At 25.3% G+C, this 18,796-nt stretch overlaps 2 protein-coding genes across 3 annotated transcripts; both read left to right on the forward strand.

The window, feature by feature from the left end:
* The first annotated feature begins 239 nt into the window (after positions 1–239).
* On the forward strand, positions 240–3,611 carry LOC112688355 (elongin-B). The gene is made up of 4 exons (XM_025561519.1): positions 240–435; positions 520–613; positions 3,207–3,348; positions 3,422–3,611. The coding sequence occupies exons 1-4, from the start codon at positions 433–435 to the stop codon at positions 3,531–3,533; spliced, it is 351 nt and encodes a 116-aa protein (XP_025417304.1). The 5' UTR covers positions 240–432; the 3' UTR covers positions 3,534–3,611.
* A 2,033-nt stretch (positions 3,612–5,644) lies between these two features.
* On the forward strand, positions 5,645–17,020 carry LOC112688273 (PHD finger protein 3-like). 2 transcript variants are annotated; one of them, XM_025561383.1, is made up of 15 exons: positions 5,645–6,030; positions 7,135–7,281; positions 7,562–7,711; positions 8,150–8,299; positions 8,382–8,492; positions 8,597–8,691; positions 8,760–8,894; positions 9,485–10,066; positions 10,138–10,350; positions 10,417–10,469; positions 10,749–10,865; positions 10,936–11,387; positions 13,952–15,931; positions 15,990–16,186; positions 16,258–17,020. In XM_025561383.1, the coding sequence occupies exons 2-15, from the start codon at positions 7,149–7,151 to the stop codon at positions 16,882–16,884; spliced, it is 4,995 nt and encodes a 1,664-aa protein (XP_025417168.1). In that variant the 5' UTR covers positions 5,645–6,030; positions 7,135–7,148; the 3' UTR covers positions 16,885–17,020. The 2 variants fall into 2 exon arrangements, with proteins under 2 accessions (XP_025417168.1, XP_025417169.1); XM_025561384.1 differs by lacking the exon at positions 5,645–6,030 and adding an exon at positions 6,228–6,562.
* The last annotated feature ends 1,776 nt before the right edge of the window (positions 17,021–18,796 follow it).

Here is an 18,796-nt window from a genome sequence, read left to right on the forward strand (position 1 = left end):
ATGAATAATAATGACAAAAATATCAAGAAGGGACATGTTCCCCCATTGACAACTTCCAATGAGTGTCCTGTTTTAAAACATAAATAGCATATATTTTCTTTTTTAACAATCGAAGATTGAGGTATAAAAATAAAATATTCATTAAAACTATATGTGGATAACCTGTAATAGGGAATCATATGATAAGTTTTATGTGTTGATAACAAATAACAAAATATAACACTGATACCATTAACCTATTTAATACTTGTTTACAGACTGATATTTTCAGGCCGTAAAATAATTTTTGACCTCGTGTTTTGAAATTTCCTATTTGCAATTAAGGCTGTTCTTTTTTTTTCAATATTAATATTATAGTTCAAATGTTATTTTATTTTTAAGTAGACTTATTTTTTATAGATATTTATAAACCTCCATTAAACCCTGTTAAAAATGGTGAGTACAATTATTGCATCTATTGGTTGATTTATATAACTTATCATCGTACATTATAAAGCCAACTTGTATTTCATGTATTAGGATGCCTTTATGATGATACAGCGCAAAAAGGTAACCATATTCACGGACGCTAAAGACAACATTTTGGTTCATGAACTCAAAAAAATGATCTCTCGTATGTACATGGCTAACTATGTTTAAGTTTTATAAAATTCACTTGTAAATTGTTCATTAATATTAAGCACAGTGAATGAATATTGAAAAAAGCATGCATTAATAAAATTATTTTTATAACTACACGACTCATGAATATAGTATAGTCTGCACTAAAGAAACTAATTTCAGTCATTTTATATGTAAATAATGAAATTTTGGCAACATATTAGCAATAAGTTAAGCATAATCTGCATAATACAATGTAATGGAACAGCACCTTAAGATTGTTTCATTTTTCTTTTATAAACAGATGATTAATATAATTTAATTTTATGATTACTTTTTTTTAGGTCTAACTCAAATAATTTCTTTATTTAAAACCTTTTATTTCTTTCTAAAACTTAAATGAAAGTTTCTATTCTGTATATTATTGACTTCTTCTATTATTAAATACATTATATGTAAATTTTTGACTAACTAATTGAATTTATTAGAAAACTTAATTATAATTCATGGCATCAAAGGTTAACAAGTTAACTGCCTTTACATTTTTGAGAATACCTCTGTAATAGCTTTGTGAGTTAATTTTAATACTCACCTAATCAAGTCAACCACGCTCTAATCAAAACAATGAGTTTGGTCATAAATGTTTTTGGTTTTATTTTAATAAAAATAGATGTTGATCTTATCATATGATGTTTACTGTATTCTGAATTGATTGTGCTTAAAATAGATTGAATTTTAAGTAAGAGTTAAATTTGATGCTCATAGCCAATAAGTGTATTTTCACAATATTTGTATGTTTAGCATGGCAACAGTTTCATTTTATGTTTAGGATTCCCAAAATATTGTGCGAAAATATAACAACAATAAACGATTATGGGTATTATAAAACTGATAATATTCAGAAAATAAAATATCTTACTAATTAAATATGTTGGTTCGTTGTTCGTTCACGTTAAACGTTTTGATATAATATTCTCTTATATTTCACAAATTTTAAATAACACAATTTTTTATAATGGATGATTTTGAAATTGAAAATATTTTAACAAATATGTCAGATGATGATGTTTACTCATCAGACGAATTATGTGCAGCTTGCCAGAAAGTGTACTGCATCGAATGTTTTTTTGATGACCACAGAGTCCGGACAAAATAAACATAATGTTATATGAAAATAGTATTGATTGAAAAGGATACAAAATTATGTTTTTAATTTATTTTATCTATAATTTGCTGTAATTATATTTTATAAGTTTATTAGTTTTTCAATATAATAATGATATGATATAATAATATGATCAATTTACAAACAATTTTCTATTACAAAATAAAATGTTCATTCATATTACCTGTAATTCATTTAATATTACCAAATTAAAAATAAAAATATGTTACATTAAGTTTAAATTTGTATGATATTACTTACCTACTTGCCGGTACCCATACTGTTAATTAATTTGATAGTATATTGATATTTAATTAGAGTAAAATAGATAATTTTTGGGTGCATTATAAACCTATATCACAATACGTACAAAACAATGAAAATTGCTCCCGCTTTTTATAACCTAATAATCAATTTTTTCTCCTCTTTCTAGTGATGCATATGAATGAGAGTTAAATGCAACTCTCACAAAATAAAATAATAAAATATGTGAGAGTCAAATTTAATGCTCATAGCCCATAACGACAAACACAGTGTGTATCAAATTTAACTCTCAAAGCTAATACAGACGGTTTTTAAATTTCTTACCAAATGAAATTGCAAGGTAAGGTGAGAGTTAAATATGACGCCCGAGGCAGTCAACTTGTTAAAGAATATAAAAAGGTATAATTATATAATATATAAAAAGAAAACAGGTGACAAATGTTTACAGAAATGTATTGTTTATGAGGGGATTGGGGAGGGCAAACATGTTTTCTAAATAGAAATATATGCCTTTAAAGGTATTGCAAACTATGGTTTTTTGTCTCTGTCTATCATACATAGCATGGGGATTAAGAAATTTTATATTTTCAAAGTAATTATCAAAAAATAAATGCAATAAAATTTAGTTAAAAGTTGACTTTAGATTGACTGTCCCTTTTTTTTTTTTATTTATTTATTTTTTTTTTTTTTGTTTCATAAAAATTGAACTAATAAGAAACATTAAAAAAAATCAACAAAAGCTAATTTTGGGACATTTTAATCATAAGATTTAAGAAAAGTAGGAATGTCGATGTAAAGTAGATCTTATAATAAACTTAAAAATCATATAAATTTATTGATTGGTACATTGTAAATAAAAAATGTATAAATCTATGTTTTACATGTGATAGATAGAGAATGAACATTAAGGCTTGCAATCCCCATTATAATAATTTTTTTGTTTTTGCGTAATTTTAAGGAATTCTATTTTTTTTATCTCTTTAAAAATGAAAAACTAAATTTTTTTTTTTTTAACTTTCAACTAAAACTATTTAATTTAATTAAGCCATTGAAGAGATGAAAATATAAATATTATTTTACATTTTTATAAGACACCCTGCTATAAAATTACTCTAAAACAAAAATATGCATTAATGTGATTAAATATTATTTTATAAATTGTTAACTAATTTTTCAGGTATATTAAAAGTAGCACCTCAAAATCAACAACTATTTTACAAAGATGAGATTATGGACGAAAACAAAACTTTATCAGATTGTGGTTTAAATGCCACTATTGCTAAGGCACAAAGTCCAGCTCTGGTTGGCTTAGCATTAAGGTAATAATTTTAAATATTTCAATATAAAAATGATTTATTCATCAATTATTCTGGTTATTTGATATATATATAGAATGGATGATGGAGAGTTTGAGCCATTAGAATTGATCCCATATTCATCACCACCTGAATTGCCGTATGTTATGAAAAATCAAGAAACAAATGGTCAAGAACCACCTATGTAAACAAAATTCATAAAATGTCTGGCTCCATATGGGTTTTTTTTTTTTAATGGTTTTCAAAAAAGTAAAATTAGTATCTCAGTTAATGACCATTGAACATTTTTTTTAAATTGCTAATTGGTTATAGCTTTTTTTTATATACAACCTTGTTTTATATTTTATTTATACTCAATATACTGTATTAAAATGTAAACTGTAAAAATGGTCTTGTGGGCTCTAAACAAATTAATAATAAACCATGTCATTGAAATTGTTTATCGTGATTGTACTAACAATTATGTTTATTGTTAAAATAATCTGTATATTATAAATTTATAACTTCTTGCTTTCAAAATTACTTATAATGAAATCAATTTCGATTGTATATTAATTTCAAGAAAATAAATTCAATATTTCTTATACAAAAATCATATATTTACAAAAAATCAAAATATTTTGATTATAGAAATCGTGTAAATATTTAATGTGTATACTTTTTACTTTCCTTATTATTTAATTAATATTACTACAAATAAAGAGTTTATGATCACTATAATTATTATTAACTAAGAAACTAACGATTCAAAATATAATTGGTCTGAATTTAGATTTAATTATTATGAATACTGATAACAATGAATTTATATTTTTATTTAAGTGTAGTATAATTTAGTTTTTCTTTTGTAATAATATAAATGGAAAATTAATGATTAAGTTAATTTTAAAATTTATATTTACGTGAAACTTTTTAGCATACTGTATAAAATATTGAATATATTTTAATACATGGAAATATATTGCTAGTGTATGAATCAGTTTGTGATTTAGCATAATTTCCAATGGCTATGAATTCTTATGGTAACAGTAGGATCAGCTTTAAAGTAAATTACCAAAAATGCAATATATCTTATCCTTAAGTACTTAACTAAATTAAAATCTTCATTTTTAATAGAAAGAATTGAAAACAAGTTTGAAATGCATTAATTTATATTTCAACTATACCAAAAAGTCTTTAATCATGATATTAGGCAAATCAATTAAATAAAATATAAACTGTTGCGTGCCGTTGTTCAATCGTAAAGATGGAAATGATTTATGAATATTCCAAATAAAATACTCAAACTAAGTTCAGCTGTTTATTGAAATATTTCTAAGTACAAATTATTTAATTAAATTAACAAATAAACTGGCATGGAGATGATCGCTAAAACACGTCTTAAACATATCTAAATAGTAGTCTGTTCGGACTACCTTATATTCTACGTTCTTATGGATTAATTGATCTGGATATAGTTAATATTCTATATCCCCTTCGAACACTATCAACTATCTAATTTTATAATACCTTACATAGCATGTTTTTTATGTTGTTTCATCTTTTTGCAATAACCACTTAATTTTATGTGTCTTCTCTGTAAATCTGGATATTCACAAGGACATATATATATTATATTACATGCTGTATTATATGATTCTCCCATGCAATGACCTACATTGTATATCTATAAGTCGTAAGGACCTACATATGTATATCCGTAACAGAACAAACAAATGTGTTATAATGCACTGTATAGTGTAATATTAATTAACATTGGCATCACGATGTGTGAAAAAAGAATAACTCTGCAATACTATTATTTTTCAAAATGAAAATTTTTTAGTTAACATTAATGTGAGTAAACAGATAAATCAACAGAATCTGAAACAGTATGAACCTATTCTTGAACTAGATTTCACAAATTTAAATGGCACGTTGGTACACACGAATAGTTTTTTTAATAAAATGGCCAAGAGGCTGCATTGGAATGGATATTGGTATCAACGGCTTAAGTACTATTAATTTACTTATTTACGTATTATATATTATTATAAACTATATTTGACTATAAAGTGAATGATAAGTACTGATTGAATGTTAGAATGCTTGACGAAACTAGGGAATGTGAATTTCATAATTAATAAATAATACCATAGAACTATTAACTTTAGTTTATAGGTCTATGATTAATACCATAAAATATAATCAATATTATATATGCATGGTGAATAAATATTGTTATCATAGAAGTCATAATCAACAGCATTTTCGGTTTGTTCTTCCATGGAGTTTGCCGCGGGACCGCCGCGTGCACGTTGTTTCCATGAAATACAATGGCGGCCGTGCGGCAAAACAACAACAGCATTAAAAACAATAATATAGATACTGCCGTATTATTGAATTTTACACGAGAGTCCGACGATTGTAGGGATCCGTAACAAATTTCACGGGACCGTCGTGTGTTTTTCGACTGCGGAAAAGCAGACCGCATGAAGAAAACCACGGACGAGGTGCGATAACGCGTTGCACACCAGACACATTAACGCGCGCGGGCAACGTTCGTCCGGGTGGCATTGTGATCGTGATGAACATCTCAGCCAAACAAAAGCTTCGGACTCATAGAACAGCGAGATAACGCATTGTGAGCGTACCAGCAGCGGTTCGTCGACAATTTCACCACTGCGATCGAAAGGCCAAAACCCGGTAAGTACATACCACCATTACGTAAAATAATAATAGTAATAATAATAATAATAATAATAATAATAAAAATAATAATTAACATTTATGTCGTCATCGCGTTGTATTAATATTAGTAACAATTGTAACTATATTTTTATTATACTATTTATTAGTTACTTTGTCGTCTTGCGCGCATATCGATTTTTGCGCATCTTCGTGATAATAATATTGATATAATCACATTTCCCCAGGACGTTTTGTCAATTTTTTTTCCCTGCCCACGATAATCGTCGTCTGCGCGCCACCACTGATCGCCCGCCAACAGACGCAGTCCCCCTGGACTAGTTGGAGGGAAATATATTATTTACTCGGTTCACCTACTTTGTATTAAATGTTGTTGTGTGGACGCACGGATTTATTAAGCTATACAATAATAATGAACGTCTGTTAATTTTTTTCTGCGTTGAAAATAATGAAAAAAGATTTGTTAGAGAACATTTTTTGATACTGTCAGGGATAGTCTGATAATTATTTAATGCTCAATACTCCCACAGTACGTTATTAGTAGTGATTGTAACAATAATATATGATGGCAATTATTTTAAAATACTCTACTATTCAATGATATTTGTTTTTATTTTATATTTTTTAAAAAAAAATTTCTTGGAAATGAATACAAAATAAACCTGGATTTTTACAATACTGTTTTTTTTTTCAAATATTTTTTTGTAAAATAAAGTACGGATAAGAATTTACAAATATCTAAGTTCAATATTTTTATATAGAAGTTTATATATTTAATTTGGTATAATAATTATAAATTTTAGATTAATATCTAATGTTAGTTGTTGATGGTTTTTATCTCCCACTATCAATTTACCTGATCTATGATTTGCTACCTTTTGCTAACTAAAGATATTTATCTATTCAAAATTTTAAAATAATAAATGATAAAGTTGTTATGAAGTATTTTACTAATTCTATATATTTATAGATATATATATATTATCAGTTCTTAAAATATATTTATTGGTATTTATAACTATTAACTATTTTCTTATAATGTATTTACATAATATGTATAGTATAAATTATATATTATTTTATTATAATTTTTAATTTCAGATAATTCAATAAATATGTCGTGTTCTAAAATTACTGAGAAAGTAGATGAGAAACCTGAAGATGAAGAGGCCGATGATACTTTAGTAGTTGTTGTCAAACCTGATGGTACAGTGGCTATAGACCAAGACACATTCAATAGAGTTATAGGCAAGTATCTTTTAAACTTTTATAGGATACTTAATTAAAACTTTTATATTTAAAGTTATTAATATTAATATTTATATTACAAAAATATTGTTAAGTCGTAAACCATTTTACATTTTTATTATAATTTAATTAAGTACATAGATATATTATATATATTATATCTATGTACTTATTGATAGTTTCAAAAATTATTTAAATCTTAATATTTTATTATTGCTTCATATTTAATATATTAATACATTTTAATCTACAATAATATTGTTGTATAATATTTTAACAGAAAATAAAAAAGAGACCATGAATATCATACATTTTGAAAACAGTAGTAATAAAGGTATAACAACAAATCCAGAAAATGGAGAACAAGAAATAAATTTGACTGTTCAAGGTTTCTATCCTTCCATATCAACTAAAACATTATTATCCCAAGGTAAGATATTATTATGATTTAAGGTAGACATCACATTTTCATTATTTATTTAAAATAATTTGAGATAGCATTCATAGAAAAATAATTTTTATATTAATCGATGTACTCTTAATCAAAATATATTAGTTTCAAGAAATTATTTAAATTGTTAGTTCTCTTAATATGTAATTTCATAATTTTCCATTTAAATTTTCATCATTTATAATATTTTTACTTTAAATTAATTATTCATGTGGTAAAGAATTAGACCTGGGTTTGTTAAAATTGATTATTGAACAATGACATATCTTATGGTATTTTAAAAATGTATCAAAAATGTAATTAAGGTGAATCAAATATTTTAGATATGATAATAAGTTATATTTAATTAACATTAATTAATGCGTAATTTAAGAATTATAAATTATGTATTAACTTATATTATGTTATATTTTTTAGATATTCTACCCAATGAAAGTGATATGTCAAAAAATTCTATTTATTTGGACCATTGTTATTATAAATACTGCCCACCTAATACATCAAATGATAACCAAATTAATGAGAGTTTTAGGGAAACACTTTCTTCTAAAATACAACAATTAACAAGTAAATGATAATATAATTATATACATTAATGAATAAAGACGAATATTAAATAATATTTAAATTTGTATATTAAAATATTAAGGTAAATTAACTCAATCACAAATAGTAAATGAAAATGAAGAAATTGAAGAAATAACGGTGTCAATGGCTGAAAAGGAATTTAAAGATGGTTCTTCGACTACACCTATAGAAGGTATATAATGTAAAACTTAATAATTTAAAGAGTTTTTCAAAATACATTTCATTTATTTCATTTATACTTATAAAATAATTCAATAATTTTATTATTTTTTTTAGATATTAAGGCTGGTACACCGACAACTACACAACATAATTTCCTTAAAAATAATTTACTCAATACTAGAAAAATACAGAATTTAAGAGTTGTAAAAGTAATAAAATATTTTCAACTATGTAAAAAAAAAAAAAAACTAATAGAGAATATTTTATATTTATTTAGAATGAAAAATCAAAAGCCAAAGATCCAGTAATTTTGAGAAGTTTGATACCAAAAAAAAATTCTGATGAAGTACGAAATAATCAGTCAATTGAAGGACCAAGAGGTTCTAAAACAGTGAAGCGTTTATTGCCATTGGTAAAATTACCTATAATTATGATTTTTGTTTACAAGCTATTATATCTGCCAGAATTTTATAATATTTATAATTATCTATATTCTTTTTTGAGAATAATATAAATTATTAACTGGAAAAATAAATATAAATGACTATGCTCATTATTTTATTATTTAATAATTTTAAATTTTTAAATTTTCAAAATTAATAATTGATAAATAAATGTCTATTGATAATATTTTAAATATTTTCATACAAGTCCTAATTATCTGTATATAACATACTATTTTATTAATAAGATATTAAGATGTATGTTATAAGTATGATAATTAATCTGTTTTATAATTATTATAATACAACTTAATTTCTTTAGACATTTTTATTGAATTGAATCTGTTTAATATAAAAAATAAATATATTTCAATAAAATATATTTATCAATTATCATTTATTAATGTCTAGATTGATTTATAAAGAAATTAGTGTTCTGAATTAAATGTTAATTCCTATGATGTAATACAAATTTTTTCATGTGTGTAAGACCACAAATTCTACATTCTTAAAAGTTAAAATAAATTTAATTAAAATTTAACACATTTTATTGTTTTAGAAATCTCAAGTTAAGAACAATCGACAAAAAAAACCAGATGTTGTCATTGACCAGGTTTTACTTCAAGCTAATGAATTAGTTCGTCAATCTAGTATTGAACCTAAAAAGTACATTCAAAATCAGCTGATGTTCAAAAAGAATAAAGATAAAATTGGAAATATTGAAAATGGTTTTGAAACAACTTCACAAAAACTTGTTAAACAAAAATTAGATGAACCGGAATTATTTTCTTCTCCTGATATTATTATAGATGATAATAATAAATCACCCATTAAAATAGAAAACATAGAAGTAGATCATAAAATATCTACTGTTGAAAAAGTTGAAAACTCAACAAATAAAGAAAGCCCAATTTCTGATGTTGCTAAAGAATTAGATGAAGTGGTTGTTCATAAGGAAGAATCTGGAAGAGTGAGAAAAGTCTCAAATAGAACAAGGGATAATCCAGCAGAAAATACTGTAACTAAAACAGTAGAAGATATATTAAACGAAATTAGTTCAAAAATAGCAAATCAATCAGAAATAATTGATGAGGAAAATTTGATAGATGAACTAGCTGATCTCAATGAGGACCTTAATTCTGTATGTATTAAACATTTTTACAATTTAAATGTTTTTTAATTGAAACTAAAGATTTTATATTATTTTTTCAGTCAAATTTTGTAGCTCCATCGAATTCCAGTCATGATTTAATGAACAAATTATTGTTTGATGATAATCTTAATCAAAGTGATAAGAATGATGTCAAAACACCACCATCTGATGATAAATGTAAAAGCTCAACTGTGATGTATGGAAAATCTGGTAGAATATTAACATTACCTCCAATTGAAACTCCAAAAACACGATCTTTAGTTAAAAAAGAAGTATGAATTATCAAAACAATATTACTCAAAATATCATTAATTGCTAATTTTAATTATATCTTTCAGATTGCAGATGCTAGTATTAAAGATCAAGTTAGACGAAGACGATCATCAGAAAAGTAAGTTCTTATTTGTAGAACATTATGTTGTTTTACAGTTTATATAATTTCAGTTATCATTTTTGTTGTTATTGAAAATAATAATTAGCAAATCTAATTTTCCTTTATTATCTTTTATTTGTATCTCAGTATTATTAGTCTTTCCATAAATTTCCTCTTATTTTGAGTCAAATTTAAAAAAAAATTTTCATGAATACTTTTTCTATTTTTCCAAGAATATCACTTAAAATTTTTCACTGACCACACAAACTCAATATTTTTAATTCTTATTGATTTTAGTTCTAAAAGTATGAATGAATATAGTGAAGAATCTGATACTGATAGAGAAGGAACCATGACTTCAGAAGACGATCCAAATAGACTTTGGTGTGTTTGTAGAAAACCTCATAACAACAGGTAATATTTAAAAAAAAAATAACTATTTAGAATTTAAATATACATACATACAATTAAAAAAATATTTCAGATTTATGATTTGTTGTGATACTTGTGAAGATTGGTTCCATGGAAAATGTGTAGGTATTACAAAGGCTTTGGGTGAACAAATGGAAGCTCGTTGCGTTGAATGGAATTGTCCACCATGTAGAAAAAAGAAGACTGAAGAAGCACGTAAAAAATCTGATGAGGAGAAAACCAATAAAAAATTAGATGAGGATAAAAAAAAAAAATCTGGTTCAATATCGCCAGTCATCAAGAAAACTGATTCAAAATCTACTAAAATTCAATCTTTATTACAGCAAAATTGTGTCCACTGTAAAAAGGGTTTTGAAGTTACAGCAAAGGGTTTATTTTGTGACGAAATATGTTTGGAAAAACATATTGAAGATAGTGTATCTGCAATAAAAGCTTGTTGTACTTCACCTACTGAATCACCTGATATTATTTTATTAGACAAAAAAAATAGCAGACTAATCACTGGTATGTAATGATTAGGGTAGCTCAGATTTGTATTATTTTAATTTATACTTAACTTAATTTTGTATAAAATCTTATGCTTGATTTTTTTAATATTGTTATTTATTACTACTCATGCATGGTATATAATATTGAAAAAAATAGCAAAAGAAGAATACCAAAAAGTAAATTTTAATTATGACTGACGTGTATAAGTAACATGTATATTAGGGTGGTCATAGATAATTAAAACTCTTAAAATAGTATATATACATGAAGTACGTAAAATATTGAATCAATCAGATAAAGTTAACCCAAGCCTATTTTAACTTAAAGTTTGAACTTTTAAAAAATTTAAAAAAAATTTAAATGTTTGTATTTATTTCATGAAAAATTAATTAAACTAATTAAAATTAAAATTAATTAAATTAAAAAACTAATTAAACATTATACTATTGTAGTGTTGATTTTTTTGGTTGTCGGAATACTTGTTTTTATAATCTTTAACAATTTGTAATAGATATTATTTCTTTTCCTCTAATTTAACCAAAGAGGTTAGAATGTTATATTTTTTAATGAGATTCACTTTTTTTTCTACTGTATCATTAATAACATTTATAGGGGCTACAATAATAATCAGTGTTATTTATCCATTCCTCCTGTTCATCAAGTATAAAATTTGTACCAATACTAAATAGTTCAAAACTATTTTTGTACTTTTTGTTAGGAAATTATTTAAATATTTTGTAACTAAAGATGGTATTTCATGTGGTTTAATTGATATTTTTTTACTTATTTCAACTGAACCATCATTTAAATTTAAAGCTTTAAACTTTTTTTTTTTTTAATTTATAGATACATTATTATCAAGAAATAAAATCTCTAATACTTCATCCAACAACTACTACAGATTTCTAAAAAAAAATTTCCAAAACTATTTTAGAGATGTTAGCATCATAATTAAATACAGCTTTTATAAAATTTAATTAATATATAAATAAATAAACAAATAATTTATATATAGAAATGAATAAAATAAAAAATTCTGTTTGGAATATTATTATATTTGTATAATACAACCAATTTTTAATTAAAAAATGTATTTTCTAAAATATTTAAAATATTAATCTTTAATCTACCAGCTTTTCATTATTATTTTTTGAATAATTTAGTATTTACGTCCATTACATGGTCTTTTCAGCCTTTTTTCTCTTTGAAAAAGTAAAAATTACTATTTTTTTGGATACTTTTTATAATAAATGTTTTTTTTTAATATATCATTAAAATAATAACATTAGTGTAAGTAATAATTATTACCGATCATATTCAATGTATTCACTTAAGTAATGTCCAATTGTTTGATTTTAATATTTACTCATCTTTTTTAATTTAGGATTAGGTCCTTTTTGTTGAATTTTTTTGCATTATTCACCATTCATTATACAATTTTTCAAGTTAAGATGTACATTATTGAATATCTTGAACTTGAATCCTTGTTTTTTTCTCAAAATACAGCTATTTTTTGTACAGAGTAATCACTTTCATGTATGTTTAATTTAACAACTTCTAAGTTACAGAAAACACTAATAAAGTTTGCTTAATTGTCGGCAATTTGACATCAGTAATTTGACTGCATTCGTTACCCAATAAAAAATAGAAAATATTTTCAGAAAAAAAACAATTTAAGTATATGAACTCTATTTCACGTGAGTGATAACTGACCGCTGTTCATAAATTAAATTTTAGGTAGATAATTTATGTAGTTTGAATTATATTAAATCAATAATAATATAAGAGATGATATAGGTAAATAATACCTTTTTAAGATGCAATAGTTTCTAAAACTAAAAATTACTTTTGGTGACATTGACAAAATATAAGATAAAGTTTTACACATTAGTGAAAAATACTAGAATATATATATAATACATACCTTATAATAACAAAAATTTTGTCAAGTTGGATTTTTATACACTCAAGTCAATATATCTAACAAACAAATACAAAAGTTATTTTAAATTATACAATTTATCATGTACGATAATTTTCATTTTAATCAATGGTTTAGGAAATAAGTGTAACATTTTAAAAAATTTGAAAAATAATAGAAATTCAAATAGGCACGGGTTAATTTTGATTGATCCAATATTTTGTGTAACTAATAATATAAACTTTTTTAAGAAAATGATATATAATTTTTAATATGTCTATTATTTTCTATAATCTGAACCAATCATAATCAAAAAGAAAATGAGTGTTAACATTTTTCTGAATATATATTTTATATGGTTATAAGGTTTATTATCAATAATAGTAATTAATGAAAGTATACTTAAACTTTTTATTTTTCAATTTCCATTTATACACAAATCTGGACTTTAATAATAATCAATGTTAAATAAATATAATGATCTAGAGTAGAGTGTGCGGTTTTAATTTTAAATATAAAGTACCATACAATTAAATTCCAATATGAAGAATATCCTTATCCCCTTTTTTTTATATTATTTAAATACCGTCAGACTCTACCTAGAGTATTATAATATAAAAATATATTGAACATTATAAGTATTTAAATTATTTTACAGGTGAACAAGCTCCAAAATTAACAAATTTAAAACAATGGATGAAAGAAAATCCAACATTCCAAATTTTAAAACCTTCAGGCCCTTCTACTAAAATAAATCCCAGTAAACTAACTCCAAAATCTCAAAATAATTCTAAGTTGACCCAAAGTACTTTAAAATTTGTTAAGAAAGAAAATGAAAATCGTCTCAAGAGACCAGCTACTAGTCCAGATAAACATAAAGCAAAAGAAATTAAGAAAGAATTTGATGTATCAGAGTTATTACAGCCTGATAAAATGAAATTAGTTTATGTTAAAAAGGATTCATCAAAGTCTCCAATGCCTCAAAAAGAACTTATGAAACATACGCTTTCCCAAAAAGAGTCATCAAAATCTGTACAAGTTACACCGGTAAAACCAACTATTACAACTCCTTCTAAAGGAACTGCTGTACAAAAAGTTATAAAGAAGAAACTAGAACCTGTTAAAAAACCAGAACCTATAAAAGAAATTGTCAGTGAAAAAAAAGGAGAAGAACAATTGCGCTCTAATGTAAGAAAATCTTTATTAGAATCTTTAAGTAGTAGAATATCCGAAGAACCCGAATTAAAAACAGCTGAAGAAAACTTGGAAGAATTAATCTTAAAAATTGAAGAAGAACTTTATTCTCAATTTGGGAAAGTTGACCAAAAATATAAAGCAAAATACAGAAGTTTGGTATTCAATATAAAAGATCCAAAAAATTTAAATTTCTTTAAGAAAATTATGTTCAAGTGGGTTACACCATATCAATTAGTTCGTATGACAGCTGATGAAATGGCATCCCAGGAGCTAGCTGAATGGAGAGAACGAGAAAATAAACATCAAATTGAGATGATCCGTAAAACTGAATTAGACATGATGAATCAATCAAAAGCTCTCCTAATGAAAACTCATAAAGGAGAAGAAATTATTGAATCTAAAGATAACAAAGAAACTATAGTTTCAGAACTTAATCCTGACATTAAGGTTGAGCAGAAAAAACCCCAAATCCTTCTTAAATTAACAAGAGAAGATAAAAAAGAAAAGAAAAAAAGTAAGTATAAAGAAAGAAGTAATAGTAATGATCGTGAACACAGACATCATAAATCTAGTAGAAACCGTCATAAATCACACAAGGATAAAAAACGTAGAAGTCGTGATCGAAGTAAAAGCAGAGACAAAAAAGATAAAAAAGTGGATAAAAACAAAAAAATTGAAGTGAAACCCGACCCAGTTGTTACTGATGATGTTGAAGTACATAAAGAAGATGTTAGTGATAGAGAACCAAGTTCAACTGTTGTAATAGCTACTCCGCCTCGAGTGGAAGAAGAAATTGGTCCTATATGGAAAGGAACTATCAATTTTACTGATGTTGCTCGATGTGATGTAGCTATGTCTCGATTATCTGGTAATGTGATTGGATTGGATGTAGAACTTACCTTAACAGTTCTAGAATGTGTTGGTCGTATCAAACAACAAACAGTTTGGGAATATATGGGTAAATTGAAAAAAACTGGTACAAAAGATATAATTGTAACAAAATTGTTGGCAGGAGGGGTGGAACAACAAATGTCCTATTTAAGTCTATATCAGTACTTAAGTGCTAAGAACCGCATTGCGGTTATTGATAGCAAACCATTTCCAAATATAAAAGATTTTTATATATATCCACTTGGCAGCCATAGCCCTATACCTCAGGTATTGTTGCCGTTAGATGGACCTGGAGTAGATGACTATAGAACACATTTGTTGTTGGGAATAATTGTACGAAATTCTAAGAAACAGTGGATTCCACCTTGGAAACAATCTGAAAATAATTATGTTTTGCCTGATATTAACGATACTTTGGTTTTACCTCATCTCAAGCCAGCTTTACCATCTAGTCAAGATAATTTTTCTCCAAAAGAAAGTTATACTCCACCAAGATCACCGACTAACAAAATTCTCAGTTTACCAACCCCAGTTCTACCATTATCTTCTGGTAAAATATTTTAGACTTTTATTTTATTTTTAACTATAAATTTATTGATGTTTTTTAGTTTTAACTGATGATGACTTACCGTATATACCTGGTGAAGAAGAACCATACTCGCCAGTTGATGAAGATGTACCTTGTTTATCTGATGAAATGACTACAAGTATTCAACAACAAATGGATGAGTTGACCCTAAAAATTGAAAGAGAAAAATTAGAAATACAAATGATGACTGCTGGATCTCAAAGTGCAATACTTGATGTAAATGTTAATATTAACTATAAATGTATTATTGTTTAATTTTCATATTTGTTTATAATTAATTTTTGTAGAACCTAGATCCTGATGAAGAAGTGTATAGTCCTACTAGTGAGCTGGCCCCGTTAACAACTGAAATTAATTTACCTAGTAATATTAAAGATATACTTTCATCCATAAATACAAAAGAACTGCGTTCAACTGAAATAGAAACATCTAAAATTGCAATGGACACTGAAAAAAAATGCAGAGATCCTCGCCAACGAATTCAAACTGTTTCTTCAGCTGAACCTCCTCCACCTGGTCTTGAAGATGAATTTCCACCATCTTGTAATCCTAATACAAGTTTACCTCCACCTAATTTTTCATCTCCATATATGCCACCAATCAATTATATTGCACCCATTCCTTACCCTTATCCTCCACCTGGGTATGTATCAGAGTCTTACTCCAATCAGTATGGACCTCAACAACCTCCTCCACCACCCCCACCAATGGTCATAGACCAAAGTAAGTATAATAATTACAATCAGTCTGGTTATGCCTATAATTCAGTGTACCAACCACCTCCTCCACCACCTTATACAAAGAAAAAAGGATCAGGATTTTGGGCCAGTGGTAATTCTAAAAATGAACCAAAAAAGAAAAAGTTTAAAAAATCTGGTGATCGAAGGGATAAAGGTTCTTGGAGACGCATGTAATTATTTCCTAAATTATATTTAATATTTTTGGGTCTTGTTTTTATAACATATTTATTTTACATGTAAACCCTATCCTATCTTGATATTGTCTAAGAATTTTTTTTTTAATGTATTTTACACAATTTCTTATATCTAATATGTATATATGTTATTCATATACTATTGTTATAAATTTTATTGTATCTATATATAATAAAATATATTAAGAATTGTTAATTAAATGTACAAAATATGTAAATTTGTTCTGCGAGTAAATTACATTTAGCACTTAATATTATACTTACAGAGTTTACAAACTTTATATTATAACTACACTGGCATTTTACTATGTTTGTGAAACACAAAAATGATTATCAGTGTTAATATTAATGTTATGACTTATAAAGTTTGATAATTTGGCTTTAAAACTGCTTACGATTAAATAGTAATTCTAGAGACCTAATATTAAAACTGTGTGAATCAAATCATAATTTAACACTTTCCTATCAAACCCATGTGTATGATCATTATAGATCAGTGTTAATTTTTTTTATCACATTAATTAAGATGTACAGTATGTTTAAGAATTACTGTTGAAAAGTCCATAATTCAGTTGTGAAATAAGTAAATACTTTTTTAATCAATTTTTTATTCTTGTTATATTATGAGCCTTTTGAATGAAATTTATTTAAAATACTTAAATCTATTTAACTATGGGCACATTATCGACATTATCCGGCGTATTGTACAAATACATATTTATTATGTGTGGACATAAAGTTATGTATATTATTTTATAGTTAGATAAATATATTTGATAATAGCATAATGATAACGTTTGATGTACCTATCACATCATATTAGTTTAGTTATTGAAATAAAAATTATTAATTTAATGTTTGTTACTAGATTTTATTTTATAACAAATAACTAAAATTCAAACATTACATTACATAAGTTGAGCGAAATATTGTTACAGCAAGCAATTTGTTTGGATTTATTATTGTATACCTATGGCATTTGTAATTTATCAACTGCGACATCCAAATACAAAATAATATAGGTACCATCAAATACAGGGATTCCCATCCGTTGTGCAGTAAAATTATTAAGGTGTGTCGTATAATTTTTGTCTCATAATGTGTACTAAATATAATAATCAAAATTATAATTTATATTTATGATAGCATTGACTTCGAAATCCCCTTGAAATGAAAAATGATAAAATGTCCATATAAAACAGCTATAATCAAGGACGTATTTAAGTTGAGGCCATGGGGGGCGAAACTAAATTTTCTTCAATACAAATTTAAAAATAATTTACAGTTCATTTCAGGGGCGTACCCAAGGGGGGATTTTCGGATCCATACCCCCCATTGAAATTTCTACATAATCGATGATTTAATAGTGTATTTTAATTTCCCATTATCTTCAATAAAAAAAGTTTATAGATCAAATAATATACCTATAATGTATAAATCATGTTTAATTTATACTGCTTTTTTAATATTATTTATTATTGTTAGTTAAATAATGTATTTTTTTATAATATTTTACTACCAAATAAAAATGGATTTAAAATTATAGTACCTACCTATAATAGTAAACCTTTGTGCAGAATATTTGTGATGTGTGTAAAACTATTGTGACTATTACTATAGTTATTAACATTAATTTGTTGGTATCGAATTAAACTATAATTATAATTAGAGAACAGATAAAATAAAAATTTTGGACCCCCTCTAAAAAATTTCTGGGTACGCCACTGGTTCATTACCTACAACTCATATTTCTGTTGTTCATTCGAGTGAATAAATAAAAATACAAGTACCAAATTGAATTAAATATTTATTTAGTAAATATATTTAAAACCCACTGCATATAAAATAAGTATTAATAATATCAATACAAATAGTTCTTATATTAAAATTGT

This window comes from Sipha flava, unplaced genomic scaffold (genome assembly GCF_003268045.1).
Source record: "Sipha flava isolate LNK unplaced genomic scaffold, YSA_version1 38_pilon_pilon, whole genome shotgun sequence".
In the NCBI taxonomy this organism is placed as follows: Eukaryota; Metazoa; Arthropoda; class Insecta; order Hemiptera; family Aphididae; genus Sipha; species Sipha flava.